Here is a 19,937-nt window from a genome sequence, read left to right as displayed (position 1 = left end):
CTTCCCCAACATCAACAAAAAACTTGGTCAATTTTCCAAATTTCCTGTTTCTTGGATACTATTACTATTTTTCCAGTCACTCAGCTTTGAAGCCTGTCATCTTTTGTTCTTACCCCCTCCCTCACCTACCATATTCAATCTGTTCCTATCTCTGCAACATCTCTCTGATCTGCCCCCTTCTATCTACCCACAATGCTATAACCTTGGTTCATGTCCCTGTGATTTCTCATCTATACTATTGTAATAGTCTTTTAACTAGTTTGCCTATCTCTAGTCTTCTCTGCAATTCTTCCTTCACACAGATGCCAATATCTTTTTTTTTAAATAAAACTTTGGTCTGACAGATATTGCTAAAGGCATCAGAAGCTCCCTCCTATCAGTCATTTAACCATAGATTGTGGCATTAAATCCTGTTTAGCCTGGCATTTAAGGGCCCACTCAGTGTCACTCCAATCTACCTTTCCAACCTTATTTTATCACATTATTATCATTCATGTATACTGTACTTTACACAAGCTTCTGAATACAAGTTGTTCCCCATTTTCCATGGACTTAAATAGACACCTTTTCATTCCTAGAATTCAATCCTTACCTATCTCAACCTTTCAGAACCATTCAAGCACACATATTTTTATCACCATTTCCACCAACTCTTTCTTAGTGGAACAATCTCTTCCATTTCCTAGAAAGTTTACTGTGGACATTTCCCCTGCTCCATTACTCCCTAGTTTACGCTATATTTATAGCCATATTTGGACATTGGCAATTTGTCCTTTTTCTCCGGTCAGCTATTTATGATTCACCCTCCAACTCTGACCCCATGAGGAGGTTTAATTGAGTTCTGACATCAATCTAGGGGTGTGTATGACTATCAATCAAATCACTTGGCTGTTCTTGCTTACAATTGTCAACTAAATGGCTCTGTACTAAGGATAACTACTTTAATAAGCACTTTAATTAGATTAAAGTAAAAGATTATAAAATGGGGAGGGGAATTCCCCAAATGTCGCATTAACTGTATAGTCCATTTGGCACCAAGTCTAACCCATCAGACAGCAAAAAGTATAATATAACCCAGATCTGGGTTCCTAGTTCAGTAGAAGGTATGATAAACTGGAAGGTTCAAGACTTGAAAGTAAAATCCTGCTTCTGCCATTTACTCTCTATGTCTTTAAGTATATCACTTCTTTTTTTGGTCCCTCAGTTTCCTCATCTGTAAAATGGGTTAGAGTTGATAAACTTTATCCTGGCCTTTACCACAAAATTCTTTAATCCTGTAACAAATATGGGCTATGAAGTCCTTTTAAATATACAATACTGTGATGGTATCATTAAATTGAATTGCTCCCATGATAGAAATTTGTCTCCTAAAAATCTCTGGGCAAATAGAGACACCAATCTAATCTAAGTTTCAGTGTAAACATTTTTAATTAATCTAGACTATCTATCACTCTAATCTGTTTAAATTGCAGAGATCCACAGGTTTCTAAATAGATGTGTACGTTTTCCATGTGCTACACAGTTTCAGCACAATGTTACCAATACTGGAATATCCATTTTCAGTTGGAAGTCTTCCCTTTAAGTCTGGAATCCTGAGCTGGATCTTTTCCATTTATTTGAATACTGTAGCATTTTCTGGTGGATTGATGATATTTTGATCTTAATCTTCCTTTCCAGCCCCTGGTTTCTTCAAAGTCTTAGACCACCAGAAGAAGAGGGAAATTCTTTGAATTTCTATCTTCTCTTTTAAAAATGTATAACTACCTTATAAATATTTTATATACTCTGCAACACTTTACCTCACAGACCACAGTTGTTCCTCTAACTTGTGTTTTATGAAGTTGAGAAATGTTTGGGACCAAGTGTGAGTGTCAGGCTTGAATAAAAGTAAAAGTTTTGTTACATCTTCTCCTACTGCTACCCAATATCCTACTCTCTTGCTTGGTTTAAAATATATAAAACCAAAGCACAAGTGTATAAAAAATTCATGCTTTTCCTGGTTCAAGTGCGTTTTATATTTTGTTTGGTTCTGCAAGTGCTATTTGAGAGGAAGACTGTTCTAAACTTTGAAGGAAAAGAAAAGCTTACCTCAAGCATTTGATGTTAAATTCACAAAAGGGGCTATTTGGTTAAGATGTAAATATCATAAACAATCAGAAAATGTGCCATAAATCCAACCTAGGCTTTTATCAACTTGGAGGCTCCATCATCTTATTTGTAATTAGGTTAAATTTGTCACCAAGTATCCTAATTTTACCCTGTCATGATAAAAGTTTTCATTAGAAGGTTCTTCTCATAATAGGGTCTAATAGTTTTTCCTGATAATGGAATGAAAAGTTACACTATGATCAAATTTCTTATAATTTCCACACGGGGTATTGGCAAGAATGCACCTCATTACCTTTCTACTAAGAAAAAAAAAAACATCCCTTGTCTTCTGAAGGCTGCTTCAAAGTCAGAACGCAATAATGATATTTCTAAAGTGTTTCAGGGACAACAAGGACACTCTTTGGTGGGGGATGGAGGATAGTGTAGGAGGAGGGCACTCAACACTATTCATCAGTTTGCTTAAAATAAGACCAAGATTTCCAATTTGCTTATAACCTTTGATTTATAGCAAAAGAGACTTAAAAGCTTCTTACACTATACCTTGGCAGCATTTATCTATAGTTTATCAAATCCTTTTGTCTCTAGCAAAAGACAACACACACTGACTTCATAAAAGGAAATAGCTCAGTTCTAATGAGGAGCAGCTCATCTCTTTGTCCTCTCTTCCATGGTTATCCAAAGGACCAATCTATCTTTTTTTTTTAAAAGACCAATATGTGTATGTGTACATATATATATGTATATATGTATATATATTTCAAAATTAGAGAATACTCCACTCCCATCCCCACCCCCCTAATACTTTCTAACCCCTACACAGAAGGCATTGTACAAAATCCCTTTAACCTTGGAATTTCTACCTGACTGGATGTCATTTAATAGTTTCATCTAGTGTTCCTTTGAGAAACCCTTTTTATTAATGCAATCCTTGAACCAGTGCAAGCACTGTTTCTATCTGAACATTTTCATTTTATTAGAAACAATTTAGATAGCATTGAATCCATTCTTTAGGTGAAACAATAGTTTTTTTTTTTTTTAAGAACCAATTATTCTCTTTAAGTAGCTATAGCACATTTGTGGTTAACTTAAATCTTGATAGAAGGAGAAATCTTTACTGGAATATATAGGCACATATATACAGATGTGTATATATAGAGACATAGAATATATGTCTATGTGTGCATGTGTATACATATATATACACTCATTATATATATCTATATATCTATATATATATTTCTGCAATACATAATTTTTCCCTTATGTTCTTACCTTGAGAGGCCATCGAGGGATGTCTGAGTCACCTCTTCAAAGAGAGCCAGGTTAAAAGGAATGGCTTTTCTTGTTGCAGCAATGAGAGAAAACACAGCATGTGTAAAACTTCAGAAGGTGTCTGTCTACCTCTTGTCAGCTTACAAAATAGCTCAAGAAGTGAGTGTCTTGCTCCAGTTCCCAAATGCTGCACTTGATGAGCATGGACAACAGGGGGAGATGATGATGGTATCTTATATAGTAAACATGACTGGAAGTTACCTGATATCTTGGTGGCACAAAAGATAATTCAGAAGCCATATAAGCAAAGAAATAGTAGTACTGCTTCTCAGTAAAAAATACTCTCAGTAAAAGACTGCCTCTCCCCCTGGCTTTTCTTACAGTTCTGTGTGTGTGTGTGTGTGTGTGTGTGTGTGTATGTCCACTCACATTATGACATTGGGATATTTCTTTTCTTCTAATTTGGGGACTACAAAGATTACTTCCACAAATCTGCTTCTTGCAATAAAGGATCTGGATGGCTGAACATCTCGCCAATTTTAAATGCATTTTGAAAATATAGAGAATAAATGAGTGCCTTTCAAATTGCCCATATGCTTTTTAATTTCCATTTTATTATGAACTAAAAAATTACCTCAGAGGTCATTTAATCTAAGATGTACCTAACCAAGATATCTTATGAAGTTCAGCCTAAATTTTTCCCTCTGGAGTAAGATGCCTTTTTTATTATTTTAGATTAGAAACAATCTACGTTTTTTCAAAAAATGTTTTTGGCTCATTTCACACAATAACAGACACATTTTAAAATGCAGAACTCTAGTCAAGTTACAAATCAATATGTAAAGCCTCCAATTACCTATATTGTTTATTGAAAGAAAGGGGACTATAACCTTGACCTGGAAGCTCATGTTTCTAGCACCATGGAGATGATGCTCACCTGGTTTATTGTACTGACAAACATAATTTACAGCTGTAAAACTGGAAAGATCCACTAGAACATCAACAAAATTTTAACACAGAAAAATTTCAGGCCGTCACTTTAATAATGTAAGTCAAATTGATATTCTCATAGTCGCATATTCTCTGTCTCTTTTGGTCTTTCTCTGTGTCTTCCTCTTATTCAGTTTCTCTGTCTTTCTCTGTCTCTTTGTCTTTTAGTGTCTCCATCTCTGTCTGTTCTCTCTGTCTGTGCTTCAGTCTGTGCCTCTGTCTCTGTGTCTGTGTCTGTCTTTCTGTCTTTCTGTGTCTCTCTGTGTCTGTATCTGTCTCTGTGTCTGTCTGTCTGTCTCTGTCTGTCTCTCTCTCCCCTTTCCTCTCTCCCACATTTAAAAGTAAGGGCAATAATCACAAAATGCAGAAAATTTTCTTTTAAATAAAGAAGACCAAACTAAAAAGAATAATTATTATAACAATTTATATTTATATAGTAGATTAGGATTTAGCATAGAATTTTACATACTTTTATTTGAATAATCTAGCAGTTTTGGGCAGATGAGTATTGTTTATGAGATTGTTTATGTCTGATTGTCATTGAATTGGGATGTCATGACTAGAAAGGTTTAAGGTTCAGCCTCATTTTGAATAGCATTTGTAGTTGTATTCTGAGTGCCAAGGATGTTTTGGGTATTTAATCAATTCTTGTACTTTGACTGGGCCTGTCAACAAGATGCTTTGCATTCAAACCAGAGGCTTGGCAACTTTTCTGATACCAGTTTGAAACGATTGTTCAACTCTTACCAAAAGTATTATAAATTCAATTAATTTTCTTCCAATTCATTTCATTTCAACAAATGTAATAACTCCCCTTTATATATAAAGTATTTGGCTCTACTCATGTTTCCATAACGTTGGGTTTGGGATTTCCAAAACCAAATCTAAAACTGAGTTCAAGGAGCATTTACATAGTCAGGGAATATGGTAGCCATAGCTCTTGTGTAGCATCACCTTCTGCTTGCCTAGGCTTCCTCTAGTTTGTGGCAGGTTTATTACCGAGAAAGCTGCCCTTGTCAGCAACCAAGCAGAGGTGTCTGGTTTCATGATATCACTCTCCTTGTCAGAATAGGATTCTCTCTCTCCTGCCATGTTCCACTGTGTCACTTGGCTTCTATATCTAAAGGATAAATGACTTCTTTAGTTGTTAATATATTTTTATCTTTTTTTAACCTGTAAGAGACTCAAAGTCCAGTATCTATCAATTTCCATAAAGGTGTGTTGCCTCATAAGTTCCAAAATAATATAGCTTTAGTTCTCATGCTTCCTCTTCCTTAATAATGAGGATATTCTGATATTTTTGGGAAAATACCATACAAAATGAAGCCTACTTGATAAGGATTCATAAGAGGGACTCGGAGTATAATACACAACAGAAATCATGCAGTTCAAACCATGCCTAAACAGGAATTATTTCAATGACATCACCAAGTTGTTATTTATCTCTACCAGAATTTATATATATATATATATATATGTTAGCTGGTCTGACCTCCCCCAAGGACCTAACTCAGTGTCTTTAACTTGTCATATTCTACATAGCTTATATGCTACTTTAAACTATTGAAAATTGAACACCCACTATGTATGAGCTCTATAAAGAATACAAAAAACCTCTCCTGTCTAGGAGCTTATAATTAAATAGGATTATAAAGGAAGCACATGAATAACTAGAAAATAAAACATAATATGAACAATGTAGAGGGCCATGAGGGTGTAGAGGTAGAATGAGAACTTATTTAGTTGAGAAGACTAGGGAAGGCTTCATGAAGGAAGTAGCCGTTTTTATCTGGGTAGGATGGATAGAATTTTACCAAGTAGAAATGCAGGGAGATGATATTCAAGGGAAAAAAAGCAGGAACTATGCAATAAAAATGTATTAAACATCCTCATCTTTTTTGGCTTATGCCAAATAGAGAAATAGATTGAGTCTCTCAATAAGGAGGTAAGTATTGTGGGACTATGACACAATGAACAGAGTTCTAGTGATTCTCTTGTCTTTTGACTAAATTATTATGATTGACATTTAAAGACCTTTACAACACAGTTCCAATCTATTAGTCCACAATGATGCCACAATATTCCTTTTCCTACCCACACCCCCAGTATAGTCTGATCTATTTGTTGTTCACTTCAAAAAAAAAATCCATTTGCATAAGGAATTTCCCACATTTAGAACACACTCTCTCCTAATCTCTTCCTTGTGGAACCCCTAGAGTCTAGACTGTCATTGCATTCAAGAAGCTATCTCTGATCAAGGTCTTCCCAAATCCACCTCCCTTGTTTATAACCTTTCTTAAAATTATTCTATATAAATGCTGTATTTATTTGGGAACAAGTTATATACCTCCTAAGTCCCACTCCATAACAAAATGGAAAAGACTTGAGGGCAGTGACTTTTACTTTTATATTTGCATTTGCATTGCCCAGTATTATTATTGTTTTTTTGTCCTTCATGCTGGAAGAAGATCAAAGTGATATCTATGTTGTCTAGCATCAAATACATCTTAATAGTCTTTTTACTTGATTGCTTGTAGTAGATTTGAATGTCAGGCAGTCGAAGGTCTCTAGAGATGTGTGAGTAGGAGAATAATGATGGGAATTGAGCTAAAGGAAAATTAATCCTGAAGGATTTTGTTATTGTTGTTGTTATCCTTTGTTTCATCTTACTTTGTTTTAGGATGAGTTGGCTATAAATAAGCAGAAGAGAGAATGGTTAGGAGTTCATGTGAATAGTTCATGTGACTAGTAAGTGCATTAGAGGCATTTATTAGAGGCATTGTGATAACTTCTTTCTGTTGCTGTTCTTCGTTTTTGAAGAGGACCAAAATGACATTGTTATATTAGATTTGAGTGACAATATGTCCATCTGTGGCTGATCAGACCAATATGGGCTCAGAATGCTCTGCCACAAATCAGACACAAATAATTCATATGAACATTTGGGTTGGTTTCTTTAATTTTGCACATTTCACATTTCTTTGGACTAATTCAATTCTTTGCTTATAGAGCACAACACCTTCTCTGATGAGGGCACGCCATGCTGGGTGGTCCTGTGCTAGTGTATCCCTGTGTCATATAATTGATTCCAAACTCTAGTTTTCAGATGAAGGGACAAAAGGTGCCATTGAGTTCTAGCCTCTCATTTTACAGATTAGAAAATTAAGCACCAGATTTCGATTTGTCCCAAAACACACATCTAGTACCACAATTATATGTTATTTGGGATGAACTTATACCATGCAAGTCATTTAACTTCTCTGAGCCTCAATTTATAGAAAATAAATTAATTGAACTAGAGAACTATGGTGCCTTCCAGTTCTAATATCTATGATTGCTGTGAAATTTGTCATGGATCTCTCCCTACCTTCTATCTGGCTGGAAAGCTTACTGTTATATTTGACCTCTCTCTAGTCCTTACCTTTATTTCCAAATACTATCAATTCCTCTTTCTGAAGATTTATCACCTCTATTTCCTCTTTTCTTTCCATTTGCTATAATTTCACTTCAGACTCTTATCTCTCTCAGTTTATTGTCATAGGCTCCTAAAGAGTTTCCTTGCTTCCAGTTTTTCACACCTTTGTATCCCTTTTCATGTTATTGACATATTTGCCTTGGATAAGTGATTTCTCCCTCAGTTCAGACTCAGTTTTCCTCATCTATAAAATGTCAGGATTGGATTAGTTAATCTTTAAAAAGTCACTTCAGATTTTTACTTTTTGTGATTTCTTTTTTTGTATGTGTCTCCTTAATGGTCACTTCTATCATGTCATTCTACCATTCGAAAATCTTCAAAGAAGGGGGAATTTTACTCAGACTTAAAACTCTTTTTTTTCCCCAGAAACTGAGTTTGACAAATCCTGACATTTTGCATGTCAGTTTGAAAGTGATTACATTCAGAAGCCTGTACAAAATGGTGGCTTCCACATTGAAACTATTTCTAGTCATATGAAAAGATGCTCCAAGTCATTATTAATCAGAGAAATGCAAATTAAGACAACTCTAAGATACCACTACACACCTGTCAGATTGGCTAAAATGACAGGAAAAAATAATGATGATTGTTGGAGGGGATGCGGGAAAACTGGGACATTGATGCATTGTTGGTGGAGTTGTGAACGAATCCAACCATTTTGGAGAGTAGTTTGGAACTATGCTCAAAAAGTTATCAAACTGTGCATACCCTTTGATCCAGCAGTGTTACTACTGGGATTATATCCCAAAGAGATTATAAAGAAGGGAAAGGGACCTGTATGTGCACGAATGTTTGTGGCAGCCCTTTTTGTAGTGGCTAGAAACTGGAAACTGAATGGATGTCCATCAGTTGGAGAATGGCTGAATAAATTGTGGTATATGAAAATTATGGAATATTACTGTTCTGTAAGAAATGACCAACAGGATGATTTCAGAAAGGCCTGGAGAGACTTACACGAACTGATGCTGAGTGAAATGAGCAGGACCAGGAGATCATTATATACTTCAACAACAATACTAGATGATGACCAGTTCTGATGGATCAGGCCATCCTCAGCAACGAGATCAACCAAATCATTTCTAATGGAGCAGTAATGAACTGAACTAGCTATACCCAGAAAAAGAACTCTGGGAGATGACTAAAAACCATTACATTGAATTCCCAGTCCCTATATTTATGCACACATGCATCTTTGATTTCCTTCACAAGCTAATTGTACAATAATTCAGAGTCTGATTCTTTTTGTACAGCAAAATAATGTTTTGGTCATGTATACTTATTGTGTATCTAAGTTATATTTTAATATATTTAACATCTACTGGTCATCCTGCCATTTAGGGGAGGGGGTGGGGGGGGTAAGAGGTGAAAAATTGGAACAAGAGGTTTGGCAATTGTTAATGCTGTAAAGTTACCCATGTATATATCCTGTAAATTAAAGGCTATTAAATTAAAAAAAAAAAAATGGTGGCTTCCATAGAATAAATACTTGCTACTCTAATTCTTTTATCTGAATGGGAGTTGTCATTTTCATATAGCTTGCCATTCTCTTCACATTTCAGCCTCTAGAGTAGGGTTTCTGACTGAGTTCAGTAGATATATTTCAGGTGATCTATGAACTTCAATATGAAAAAATACATCTTATTTTCATTAATTTTCAACTAAAATTTAACATTTATTTCAATTTTGAAAGTAGATAACAAAATATTATTCTGAAAAGAAGGCTATAGGCTTTAGCAGACTGCCAAAGAAATCTTTGGCACAAAAACATTAAGAATATCTGGTCTTCAGGGAATTCCCCTTGGATGAAACCATGGAAATTTTGCTTAAGAAATGTTCTCTGGGGGCAGCTAGTTGGTGTAGTTGATAGAGCACCAGCCCTGAAGTCAGGAGGACCTGAGTTCAAATCTGGCCTCAGGCACTTAACACTTCCTGTCTGTGTGACCCTGAACAAGTCACTTAACCCCAATTGCCACAGCAAAAAAAAAAAAAAAATCTGGAAGTAGATATAACACTAGAGATTATATTTCTATTTAATTGCTTGAAAATCTCTGTGACATTGTATTTGTGTGTGTTTTTCTTGTTCTGATCTTTCCAGAGATTTTGAGAATTGTCAGCCAAAAGAGTATAGAGGGAGTGGAGGCTTTTCATCCTTCCTACCAATGTCAACAAATTAATAGAAAATATAATTGTTTCCCTTTGACTTGGCTTTGCTGAGTCAGAAAGAAAGTCAGATAGAGTCAGATAGGCAGAAAGGGTAAGAATTGCTTACTTCAAATTAGGCCATACTGTTTGGGGTTTGTTCCTACTCAATAGCATTCTGTTGCCATAGCATTCGAACAAGATCCTTGTTGTCACGTTTATCAGTGCTTTCCTGTGAACTTGGATCCTTACACAGGTTCTCCCTGTTTTTTGCTCCTATTTATTCCTAGAACTCATAAAGTACATCACAATTTCCAGTGGAAGCAAGGTTATAATTTGAGAGTTCATTCTAAAGCAAGAGCTTGGTATTAATTCATCATCTTAATAAAAACTGATATTTTTAAAGTTTCAAAGTTTGAAAATGGGTTTCCAAACTTTACTTTATTTTTTATATAATAGGTATGTCAACAGAATGAACACATGATTGTTAAAACCTTTATGATCATTTAAAATAGTAAAAAGTACAGTCCAAATTATTTTTTTAAATCTCAGATTTTAAAGTTACTTTAAAGACTGTGTAGTACAACCTAAAACAGAAAAAAAAATACCCAACATGTGATCATCCAAGTTTTGTTATAAAACTTTCTGGGAGGGACCTCATTGTACTTTACTAATTATGGTGGCTGGGAACTATTTCTTGATATCAAGTGTAGATTTTCTCTTCTATAACTTAGACTTATTTATTACTCTTGAGTTTCCTCTCTAGGTTCTAACAAAATAAGGGTCAATTCTCTTCCATGTGACAGCTTTTCAAATTCTTGAAGAGAATTCCTATGTTTTTCCCCTATCTTCTCTGATTCTCTGATAAACATCACTAGTCCCTTTATCTGAATTGTATTTGACCTTGAACTAAAAATCTTTAACTAGTGTGGTACTTCATAAACATGACAGAAATTTTGGAGGAACTTAGTTTCAATTCAGACTCTGATGACAATTACCATCTCTGTGACCTTGGGCAAATCAAACTAACCCTTCTGTGTTTTAATTTTCTCAATCTATAAAAATGAAGGAATTAGAAGATGAATTCTAAGAAGCCTTCTAAATGTAGGTCTATGTTTCTTTCATCTTATGACCATTCTAGTTCTTCTTTAGGTAATCTTTAGCTTGTAAATATCCTTCCAAAAATGGGTTGAACAGAACTGAATAGTATATTTTAACTACAGCAATCTTAAGGTAGCTCATGAAATCATCATTACTGTTATATAAGGTATATATATGCTCCAAAACTAGACAACCATTCCATACTACAGTTGTTGACTTTATGAGTTGCTGTGGCCAACCAAATTTAATACAAAAAATCCAATTTCTAGGGAGTTCAAATTTAGCTAGTCTGTACTTTGCCTATCAGAAATAAGGATTATCATTTAGTCTATGCTAGTAGCATTCCCATGAGTAAGAAGACCTGATGGAACTTTGTCTTCTTCAAAACATTCTCACTACAAATTAAATCAAAAGATGTAAAATTGCAGTTAAATAGGGAAAAAAACCCCTAATATTGCCTTCTAAGAATGGTGAATAAAAGAGTGGCTCAATCTAACTTATATTTCCAATCTAACTGCAATTTCCAATTGCAGTGGAAATTAATTTCCATGCAAATCCCTTGCATGGAATTTTTAGCCATTTCATCTTGCTATACCTGCAGAATTCCAAAACTGAAAGGAATATCAGAGGTCAGTTGTTGCAACTCCTCTATGCTTAAGAGCCTGAGGTTCTCAGATCTGTGTATTTCCATAGGTCAGTCCCTATTCCTGATATGCACACATTCCTCCCCTCTGCCTCTTGACATCCTTGTCTTCCTACAAGGCTAAATTAAGTGCCATTCTTCAAGAACTCATTCTTCAATTCCCTTTTTGGACCCCACCTATATCCAAAGCTGTTAGTTGTAGAATGCTGAAACTCTTGAGTCAATGCACTGAGGTTGGTTCGAGCACTAAGACTAATTACCGATTGAACAGTACTCTATGGGCATGTGCTTGGGGAATGGCCCTTTCCACTATCTTGTGCTGGCTCGATAATCAGTGTATACAGAGAGTTGTAGGAGGGACTAGGGGGTGGACTAAGATGAGCCAGGGTCACTTTGGTGGTAGATGAGGAAGAAGGAGGTTGTGAAGATTCTGCTTCCATCTAATTCAATCCTATCTCTAAAGACCAAGAATAAAGACTAAGGACTTTTGCTTGTCCTGACACTGATTGATTCTAAGGTATCGAGGGTGCTAACGCAGTCATCACAATATTTTTGTTGCTTTCTGACATTTATTATTTGGGGCAAGTTATCATTAATTTAATCATTTAACCTTAGTTTCCTTATATACTAACCCCTCTACTTCTCAGTCTATTTTTATATGATTATTATTTAAACTATTCTCATCTGTATACATATTTCATCCCTGTAGTAGAAGGTAAACTTGCTGAAGACAAAGACTATGTTGCTTTTATCATTGAATTCTAGTACTTAGTGCATTATAAGAGCTTAAAACATATTGTGGAATTAGATACCCAGGATGACCTCCATGCTCAGGCAAGACTCATGGTGAAGTAAACATGCCAGTGAAGAAAAGTGTTTCTTTAATCATAAACTTTGCAAGCCTGAATATCATAAACTAAAAGATCATAAATATTCTTAGAACCTTTATTTAAATTTAATTAAATTTAAATAATAGCTTTGCTTTATTTCATAGAACTTTAATGGGCTTTAATTTGGAAAGCACAAGTCTCTTATAAAGGTATTCAAGAAATCTGCTTTCACAACTTCTCTGAAACTGGTCCTCATTTGTTCCCCATCCAGATTTGTGAATTTATTGGTGTAAGAAATTCCTAGTGAGAAAGTTCCCTCTGATGATGCAGACAATTCTAGAAAATTGTCTAGATATTGTGAGTCACTGAGTGTATATGTATGGATCTATGTGACACACACACACATACACATATAGACATACACAAACCAACATATGCGTGTATATATTATGTGTATATGTATATATGTATGTGTGCATGCACATACATGTGTATAAGTTTTTATATATACATATTATGGGTGTGTTTATAAATGTAGATATATACATAGATATGTTTGTATGTAGATACATATGCAGATATATATATATATATATATATGTGTGTGTGTGTATATATATGTATATATGTAGGGTAATGTGTAAGGCGATAATTCAATCAAAGTTAAGTATCCGCTATTTGGGATACCCTGTTGCCTTTCTGAAATTAGGTGGCTCAATAAGTACTTTTTATTGTTGAAGATTTGAAATGAAGGCATTTCCCCTATTGAAAATCATCTTGAAAAGTAAGGTCAGATTCAGCATTTTTTCCCTTCCTCTTCTCCTACTGCCTCAGTTGATTAATACCTACAGATACAGTCAGATGTGCAATATCAGACAAAAATAGTGTCACCAAGAAACAACAATGGCTGTTAAATCATCCTTAGTTTTCACTGCACAGAGAAATGACACATTGACTTTCCACTTCAACAAGAAAGGCAAAAAACAACTGACAGGTCATTATCAAGGACTTTATAGAGAGAGGCTTCCAGATTTCTCTCCATTTGTAAGACAGACAAGAGATGCTTCTGAGGAAGCATGTCTGGTTATTTTAATATTCATTTGTATAACCTTGTGCATAAGGTTTTTTAATTTTATGATAATATCTAAAAGAAACTGCTGCCAGCCATGATAATATATAAAAAATGCTAAACAAAATCAGGCTCACCTCTAAAATTGGGGTAACATACCATTTGGGGATATATTTAGATATCCCTACTTTTATTTCTAGTCTAAACCAAAAGTGGTGTGGCCAAAAAAAGAGCTGAACTTTTAGTTTTTGTTTTGAATTTTAACTCACCATTTATTACCTGTGTGGCCTTGCAGGAATCATTTATATTTCTTGGGTCTGTTTTCTTCATTTGTGAAAAGAGAATGGTAGAATAAGTGATCCACAAGATTCTACATTGCTCTGTAATTTGATGATCCTAAGAACCTGATGTGTAATGTCTGGACAAGCTCTCTGGAGGACATTGGAATTTGATTTCTATGTTCTCTCAAGTCTCTTCCAATAGCTTTCTTTCCACTTGAGGAATTACCTCCCCTCTTAATATCTAGAATGTTTACAACAGTGGTTCTCAAACTTTTATTTTCAATATCTTTATCCTATTAAAAATTACTAGGATCTCTCCAAAGCAGTTTTGTTTATTTGGGTTATATTTATAGACATTTACAATGTTGGAAATAAAAACTATTTTTGAATTTGTAGACCCTCTAAAAGGGTTTCAGTGATCCCCAGGATTCTCTAGACCATACTTTAAGAACCACTGGTTTACAATATCCCTTGGTTTCCCAGGTATCACCTGTGTACTTATTCACACAAACATCCGCTGCCATGGAAAGGTTAATTTTATTCAATCAACAAATGTTTGAGTATTTCTTGTTTTGGAATCTCTGGCAGGCTTTGAAAGGAGGTACAAAGTCATAGAATACATCTTTACCATGTTGAAAGAACTTGACATTTTATGAGAATATCAAGGATTGTGCCCATATCATGAACAGAGAAAATGATGAAAGCCTTGTTCCTCTACTGATTTTCATGTAATTAACAAATACCCTTGCTATATAAGCAACACACTTAGATACTTCAGCAGGAATTTTTAGTTCATTGGGTTATAAACTCCTTGAAGGTAGGAATCATCTTTGGACTTTCTTTGTATCATGAGCACTTGGCATAGTGCATGAATGGAATAGGTGCTAAATCAATATCATTGACTATTCTAAATAGAATTTACAAAATAGTTTATGAAACACATTGAAAGCAAGGTTTTCAGTGGCATATTCCAAGTGAGGAAACTCCCTTTACCAATGTAGAACTACAAATGTTTTGGAGCTCATAATCCTAGTAAATTATCGGGAGATAATGTAAGCTCAGTGATTTAACAGTGGACACATAGCAAATGCATCTCCAAGGGAGGACATGAATCCAGGACTTTTTACTTTGAGGCTGGTTCACCATCCATTCGTTTATAATTCTTCTCATTTGTGGCTATTTCTCAAAATCACATATATTTAATACTATTCATAATCTTTTAAAATTCTATATAGCAATTAGATATGTCATGCTATTTGAAAATGAACTTCATGCACAGACACCTAGAAGTGTCACAGTTTCTTCCTACTCTTTAGTGAAAAAGATATTAATTCTTGAGGTTGGTATTCAAGACTTTCCACAATGTGACATATTTATTCCTTATGCCTACATAAAAAAGATATTAATGCAAGAGGAGATAATATATCTCCTTTGTTTCTCTTTTAAAGTTCTTCATAACCTGCCCCCAACTTTCTTTTACTTCAATTCTAGCCTCCTTTCCCCATACCACACTAATTTTCAGCATCTTTTTTTAATAGGGCAATTGGGGTTAAGTGATTTGCACAGGTGACATAGCTAATGAATATTATGTGTCTGAGGCTGGATTTGAATTCAGGTCCTCCTGAATTTAAGGCTGGTACTTACACTCATTTTTCTTATTCTATTCTGGAATTAAATTTTCATTCAGGTGGCAGTCATTTTAGGTTAGTTTCTTTCTTTCTTTCTTTCTTTTTTAATTGTTATTGATATCTTTTTTTTTTCTTACATCACTCTCCTGTCCAAACCTATCCCTATCAAAGGCTAATTATTCTTAACTAAACACCGAAGTGTGAGAAATAGATGCCTTTCTCCCCAACAAAAAATTGAATTGGAATGTGAAATGGTTTATCAGTATGATGACAAAATTTATCCCTTTATCTTCTCTCTGTTGCTAGATGTGTCAAAGTTACCATTAATACAGAGTGATTTTTAAAAAAGAAAAAAAAGTTAAAGGCTTAAATTATCCTTCTGCAGTCAGTGCTGCATTGTTATTGTTTACTCCTTGTGCCTACATAAAAAAAGATATTAATCCAAGAAAGATAAATTAAGCCTGCTGGAGAGCACCAAGATGAAGCTAGGAAAAATAGAGAATTCTGAGACAAATATATCTTGAGGGGGCTCCATATACCTAAAGTCCACAGGAAAAAACCCTGGACTTAAGAATTTCCCACAGAGAGGACCCACTGGGTAAATGACATCTCCCAGACTCTAGGTCAGCTGAACCTGAGGCAAAAGCAAAGGGCTGTGGTCTGTTGGCAGAAATTCTCTTTCAATTTCAGATTTGTAAATTTCCCTCAGGGGAAAATAAGATAAGTTGGATCAGCAGCTTTGAAGTAATCTCTACTTATTGTATTTCATTCATCTGTCATTTGCTTGATCTGATCTACCTAATGCATAACTGTCAGAGTTCCCAGCAATCTTTTCCTCCAAAGAGCCCAGGAAAGGAAGACAATTCTGAGATTTGCTGGCTAATGTGCAGTACTAGGGAATTAAAAGCAAAGCAAACAAGTAAAATCATTGCCCCATCATACCTTTGTAAGGCATGGAATGCAGGTAAAGGAACATGCCTTTTCTACATGCCTCTGCTCTCTACCAGATTTATAATTATGGACAAGACATTTTACTTCAGAGGACTTCAACTGCTTCATAGATGGTCACTAAATTCCCTTTTATGCATAATATTATGATTGATGTTTTTACAGTTTATGAAATCCTGCATTAAAACATCAATGAGAAGAAAAAAATAAAATTTCTAGGATTAGAATCAGAAGAACCTTGAAGGCCTATTATTCTAAGTCCTTCTTTTTATAATTGAGGAACTGAAGCCCAAAGAGGTCAAAATACTTGCCCAGCATCCCATTGGCTGGAAGCAAAAGTCATGATTAGAACTCAAGACCTCTTACTCCAGAACAATGTACCCTCTCTTTCACACCTGCTCCCTCTCAGGAAGAAAACTGTGCTCTCTTTCATGGAGCTATTCCTTCCACATCCTCTTCTTTGTGCTACAGCTAACAAGCAGACTGAGGGAGAATAGGAAATAGGAAAAAAAAAATCCCCAAGACCCCAGAGCTCCTTATTATTCCCAATAATCTTTTTGGGGTTGGAATATTGCTTAAACCTACTACCATTAGCTGAAACCCTTCTCACCTTGTACTTTGGCTCTTGATGTGCCTTGCTTGCCTGTAGGGGAACTGTGGTCACTGTCCTCCAGACATCTGCCAGGGTCTGCCGGTCTCACTGAAATACTGCAGCCAGCCCCTAGCTGGCTCACTGCAGCTCAGTACAGTAGATTACAGTGGCTCTCTGCATGAAACTGCCTCCCTCCCTCCCAGCAGCCATATCACACACAGCTCAGATTGCTGCATTAACCAGGCAGCTCACAGTCCAGCCCTGAGGGCCTCAAAGGGTTGGCTGCAAAAAAAGTGAATGATCATGTCAGCCTTTCCCCCAAAACAATGCCTTGGGACTGGGGACTGTTCCTGGGTTTCATTTATTAGCTTTGTATAACTCAGTGGTTTGCACTGTAATTTACAATCTACCTGTTTGTCTGAAGGGTGAGGTGTTTGCTCTTTTGGATGATGGCTATCTGACCTAGGATTTGTTTCTCCCTGAGAGAGTGGGGCTAAGCCCAGTGCTCTGAACATTATGGGTATCTGGGGAAGTCTTATAAAATAGAACGGAGTAGAATTGAATATGTTTATCATGAAAATACATATTTGGAACTAAGGAGATTTGTGGCATTTGACTCAGGATACGGACATAGGGTGTAAAATCTACCTCAGCTTGATGGGAATGAGGTAAACTCAATCTCCATTTGGAGCTTTGATGGGTTTCAACTCATGGAATCAGAGGTTCCCTTGCCAGATATCTCCCTTCCCCATTCCCAGCTTTCTTTACTATGTTGTCTTCCCCCATTTGATCATAAACTGACTCATCAATGGTGGAGACTGTCTTTCTTTTTGTAGCCCCAGAGCTTAGTATAGTGCCTGCCATATAGTAGGTGCTTAATAAATGCTTAATGAAATGAATTAGAAGAAACAATTCTTTCCAAGACCCTACTTATCTGGTCCTCTTTCTTACTCCCTTCTCTCCTGGGTCTTCCACCTTTCATTTCTTCTTCTTTTTTCTTTCTTCCTCTCTACTTTTTCTTCTAATTACCTCTTCCTTATCCTGCTTGCCTTCGTTTTTCCCATTTCTCACACACTCAGTTTAGTCAAACTCATCAACTTGTTTTTCCTTCATGCACAACATTCCATCTCTCCCTATGTGGCTTTGCAAAAGTAGTCTTTTTATTGATCAAAACAATATATTTTGAAGGTTAATCAGGCATTATTACATAAAAATATTTGTTAAACCATATGCTCTTCTTATTGTTACTTTTTTATGTCCACATATCATCACTAAAAGGCTCTTTTTATAAACTCATTTTGAGATTCTTTTTTTCTTCTTTATTAAAACTTTTTTATTTTTCAAAACATATGCATGGACAATTCTTTACCATTAGCCCTTGCAAAACCTTGTGTTCCAATTTCCTTCCCCTCTTCCCCCACCCTCCCCCTAGATGGCAAGTAGTCCAATATATGTTAAACATGGTAGAAATATATATTAAATCCAATATATGCATATATATTTATACATTTATTTTGTGGAACAAGAAAAATCAAATCAAATCAGAAAACAAAAAGAAGCAAAATAAAATGCAAGCAAACAACAACAAAAAAACTGAAAATGCTATATTGCAAACCACACTTAGTTCCCATAGTCCTCTTTCTGGGTCCTGGCTCTATTCATCAATAAACAATTGGAACTGGTTTGAATCATCTCATTGTTGAAGAGAGCCATGTCCATCAGAATTGATCATCATGTAATCTTGTTGCTGTATATAATGATCTCCTGTTCTGCTCATTTCACTCAGCATCAGTTCATGTAAGTCTCTCTAGGCCTTTCTGAAATCATCCTGCTGATTGTTTCTTACAGAACAATAATATTCTATAACATTCATATCCCATAACTTATTCAGTCATTCTCTAATTGAGGCACATATATTCAGTTTCAAGTTTCTTGCCACTACAAAAAGAGTTGCCACAAACATATTTGCATTGTGGGTCCCTTTCCCTCCTTTAAGATTTCTTTGGATAAAAACCCAGTAGTAACACTGCTGGGTCAAAGGGTATGTATAGTTTGATAACTCTTTGGGCATAGTTCCAAATTCCTCTCCAGAATGGTTGGATCTGTTCACAATTCCACCAATAATGTATTAGTGTCCCAGTTTTCTCACATCCCTTCCAAAATTCCTCATTATCTTTTCCTGTCATTTTAACCAATCTGAGAACTGTGTTGTAGCATCTCAGAGTTGTCTTAATTTTCATTTCGCTGATCAATTGTGATTTGGAGCACCATTTCATATGACTAGAGGTAGTTTCAGTTTCTTTATCTGAAATTGTCTGTTCATGTCCTTTGACCATTTATCAATTGGAGAATGGCTTGAGTTCTTGTAAATTTGAGTCAATATTCTATATATTTTGGAAATGAGGCCTTTATGAGAGCCTTTGAATGTAAAACTGTTTTCCCAGTTTATTGCTTCCCTTCTAATCTTGGCTGCATTAATGCAAAGGTGTTTTTTATTCAATATAACAAGCATTCATTAGTTGCTTGCTGTGTACCAGGCAGGTTGTGGGGAAACCACAAGGTTTTGGTGAGATATCTCCATCTTTGTGGAGCAGGTGACTTAATGTGGTCTTGATTATAATAAAATGTATAATAAAATAATTACAAAAAAAGAAAAAAAGAAAACAATGCAATGCTTTTTTCTGTCTCTTGAATTGCTAATTTTTTTTAATGACAAAACTCAGACATCACCGTTATTGAATTGGGATTTTCCCAGTTATTAACGAATTTGACTATTGAAATTGCCTTTACTTTTTTATACTTCTATGTTGCATTTACTTTTATATAATCATCTATTACTTTCCTAATAGAATTTAAGTTC

The 19,937-nt window shown here is 35.3% G+C and overlaps 1 protein-coding gene across 2 annotated transcripts in view; it reads right to left on the bottom strand.

Annotated features, from left to right (window-relative positions):
• The window catches only part of PLSCR5 (phospholipid scramblase family member 5), a 30,290-nt gene extending 26,896 nt beyond the window's left edge, over nucleotides 1–3,394 (bottom strand). For both annotated transcript variants that reach the window (XM_003766097.1, XM_023500764.1), the window contains exon 1: nucleotides 3,382–3,394. In XM_003766097.1, coding sequence (XP_003766145.1) covers nucleotides 3,382–3,394 — 13 coding nt within the window. The remainder of the gene's footprint in view (nucleotides 1–3,381) is intronic.
• Nucleotides 3,395–19,937: the final 16,543 nt, after the last annotated feature.

Source organism: Sarcophilus harrisii, chromosome 3 (genome assembly GCF_902635505.1).
Source record: "Sarcophilus harrisii chromosome 3, mSarHar1.11, whole genome shotgun sequence".
In the NCBI taxonomy this organism is placed as follows: Eukaryota; Metazoa; Chordata; class Mammalia; order Dasyuromorphia; family Dasyuridae; genus Sarcophilus; species Sarcophilus harrisii.
This window is presented reverse-complemented; position numbering and strand designations above follow the sequence as displayed.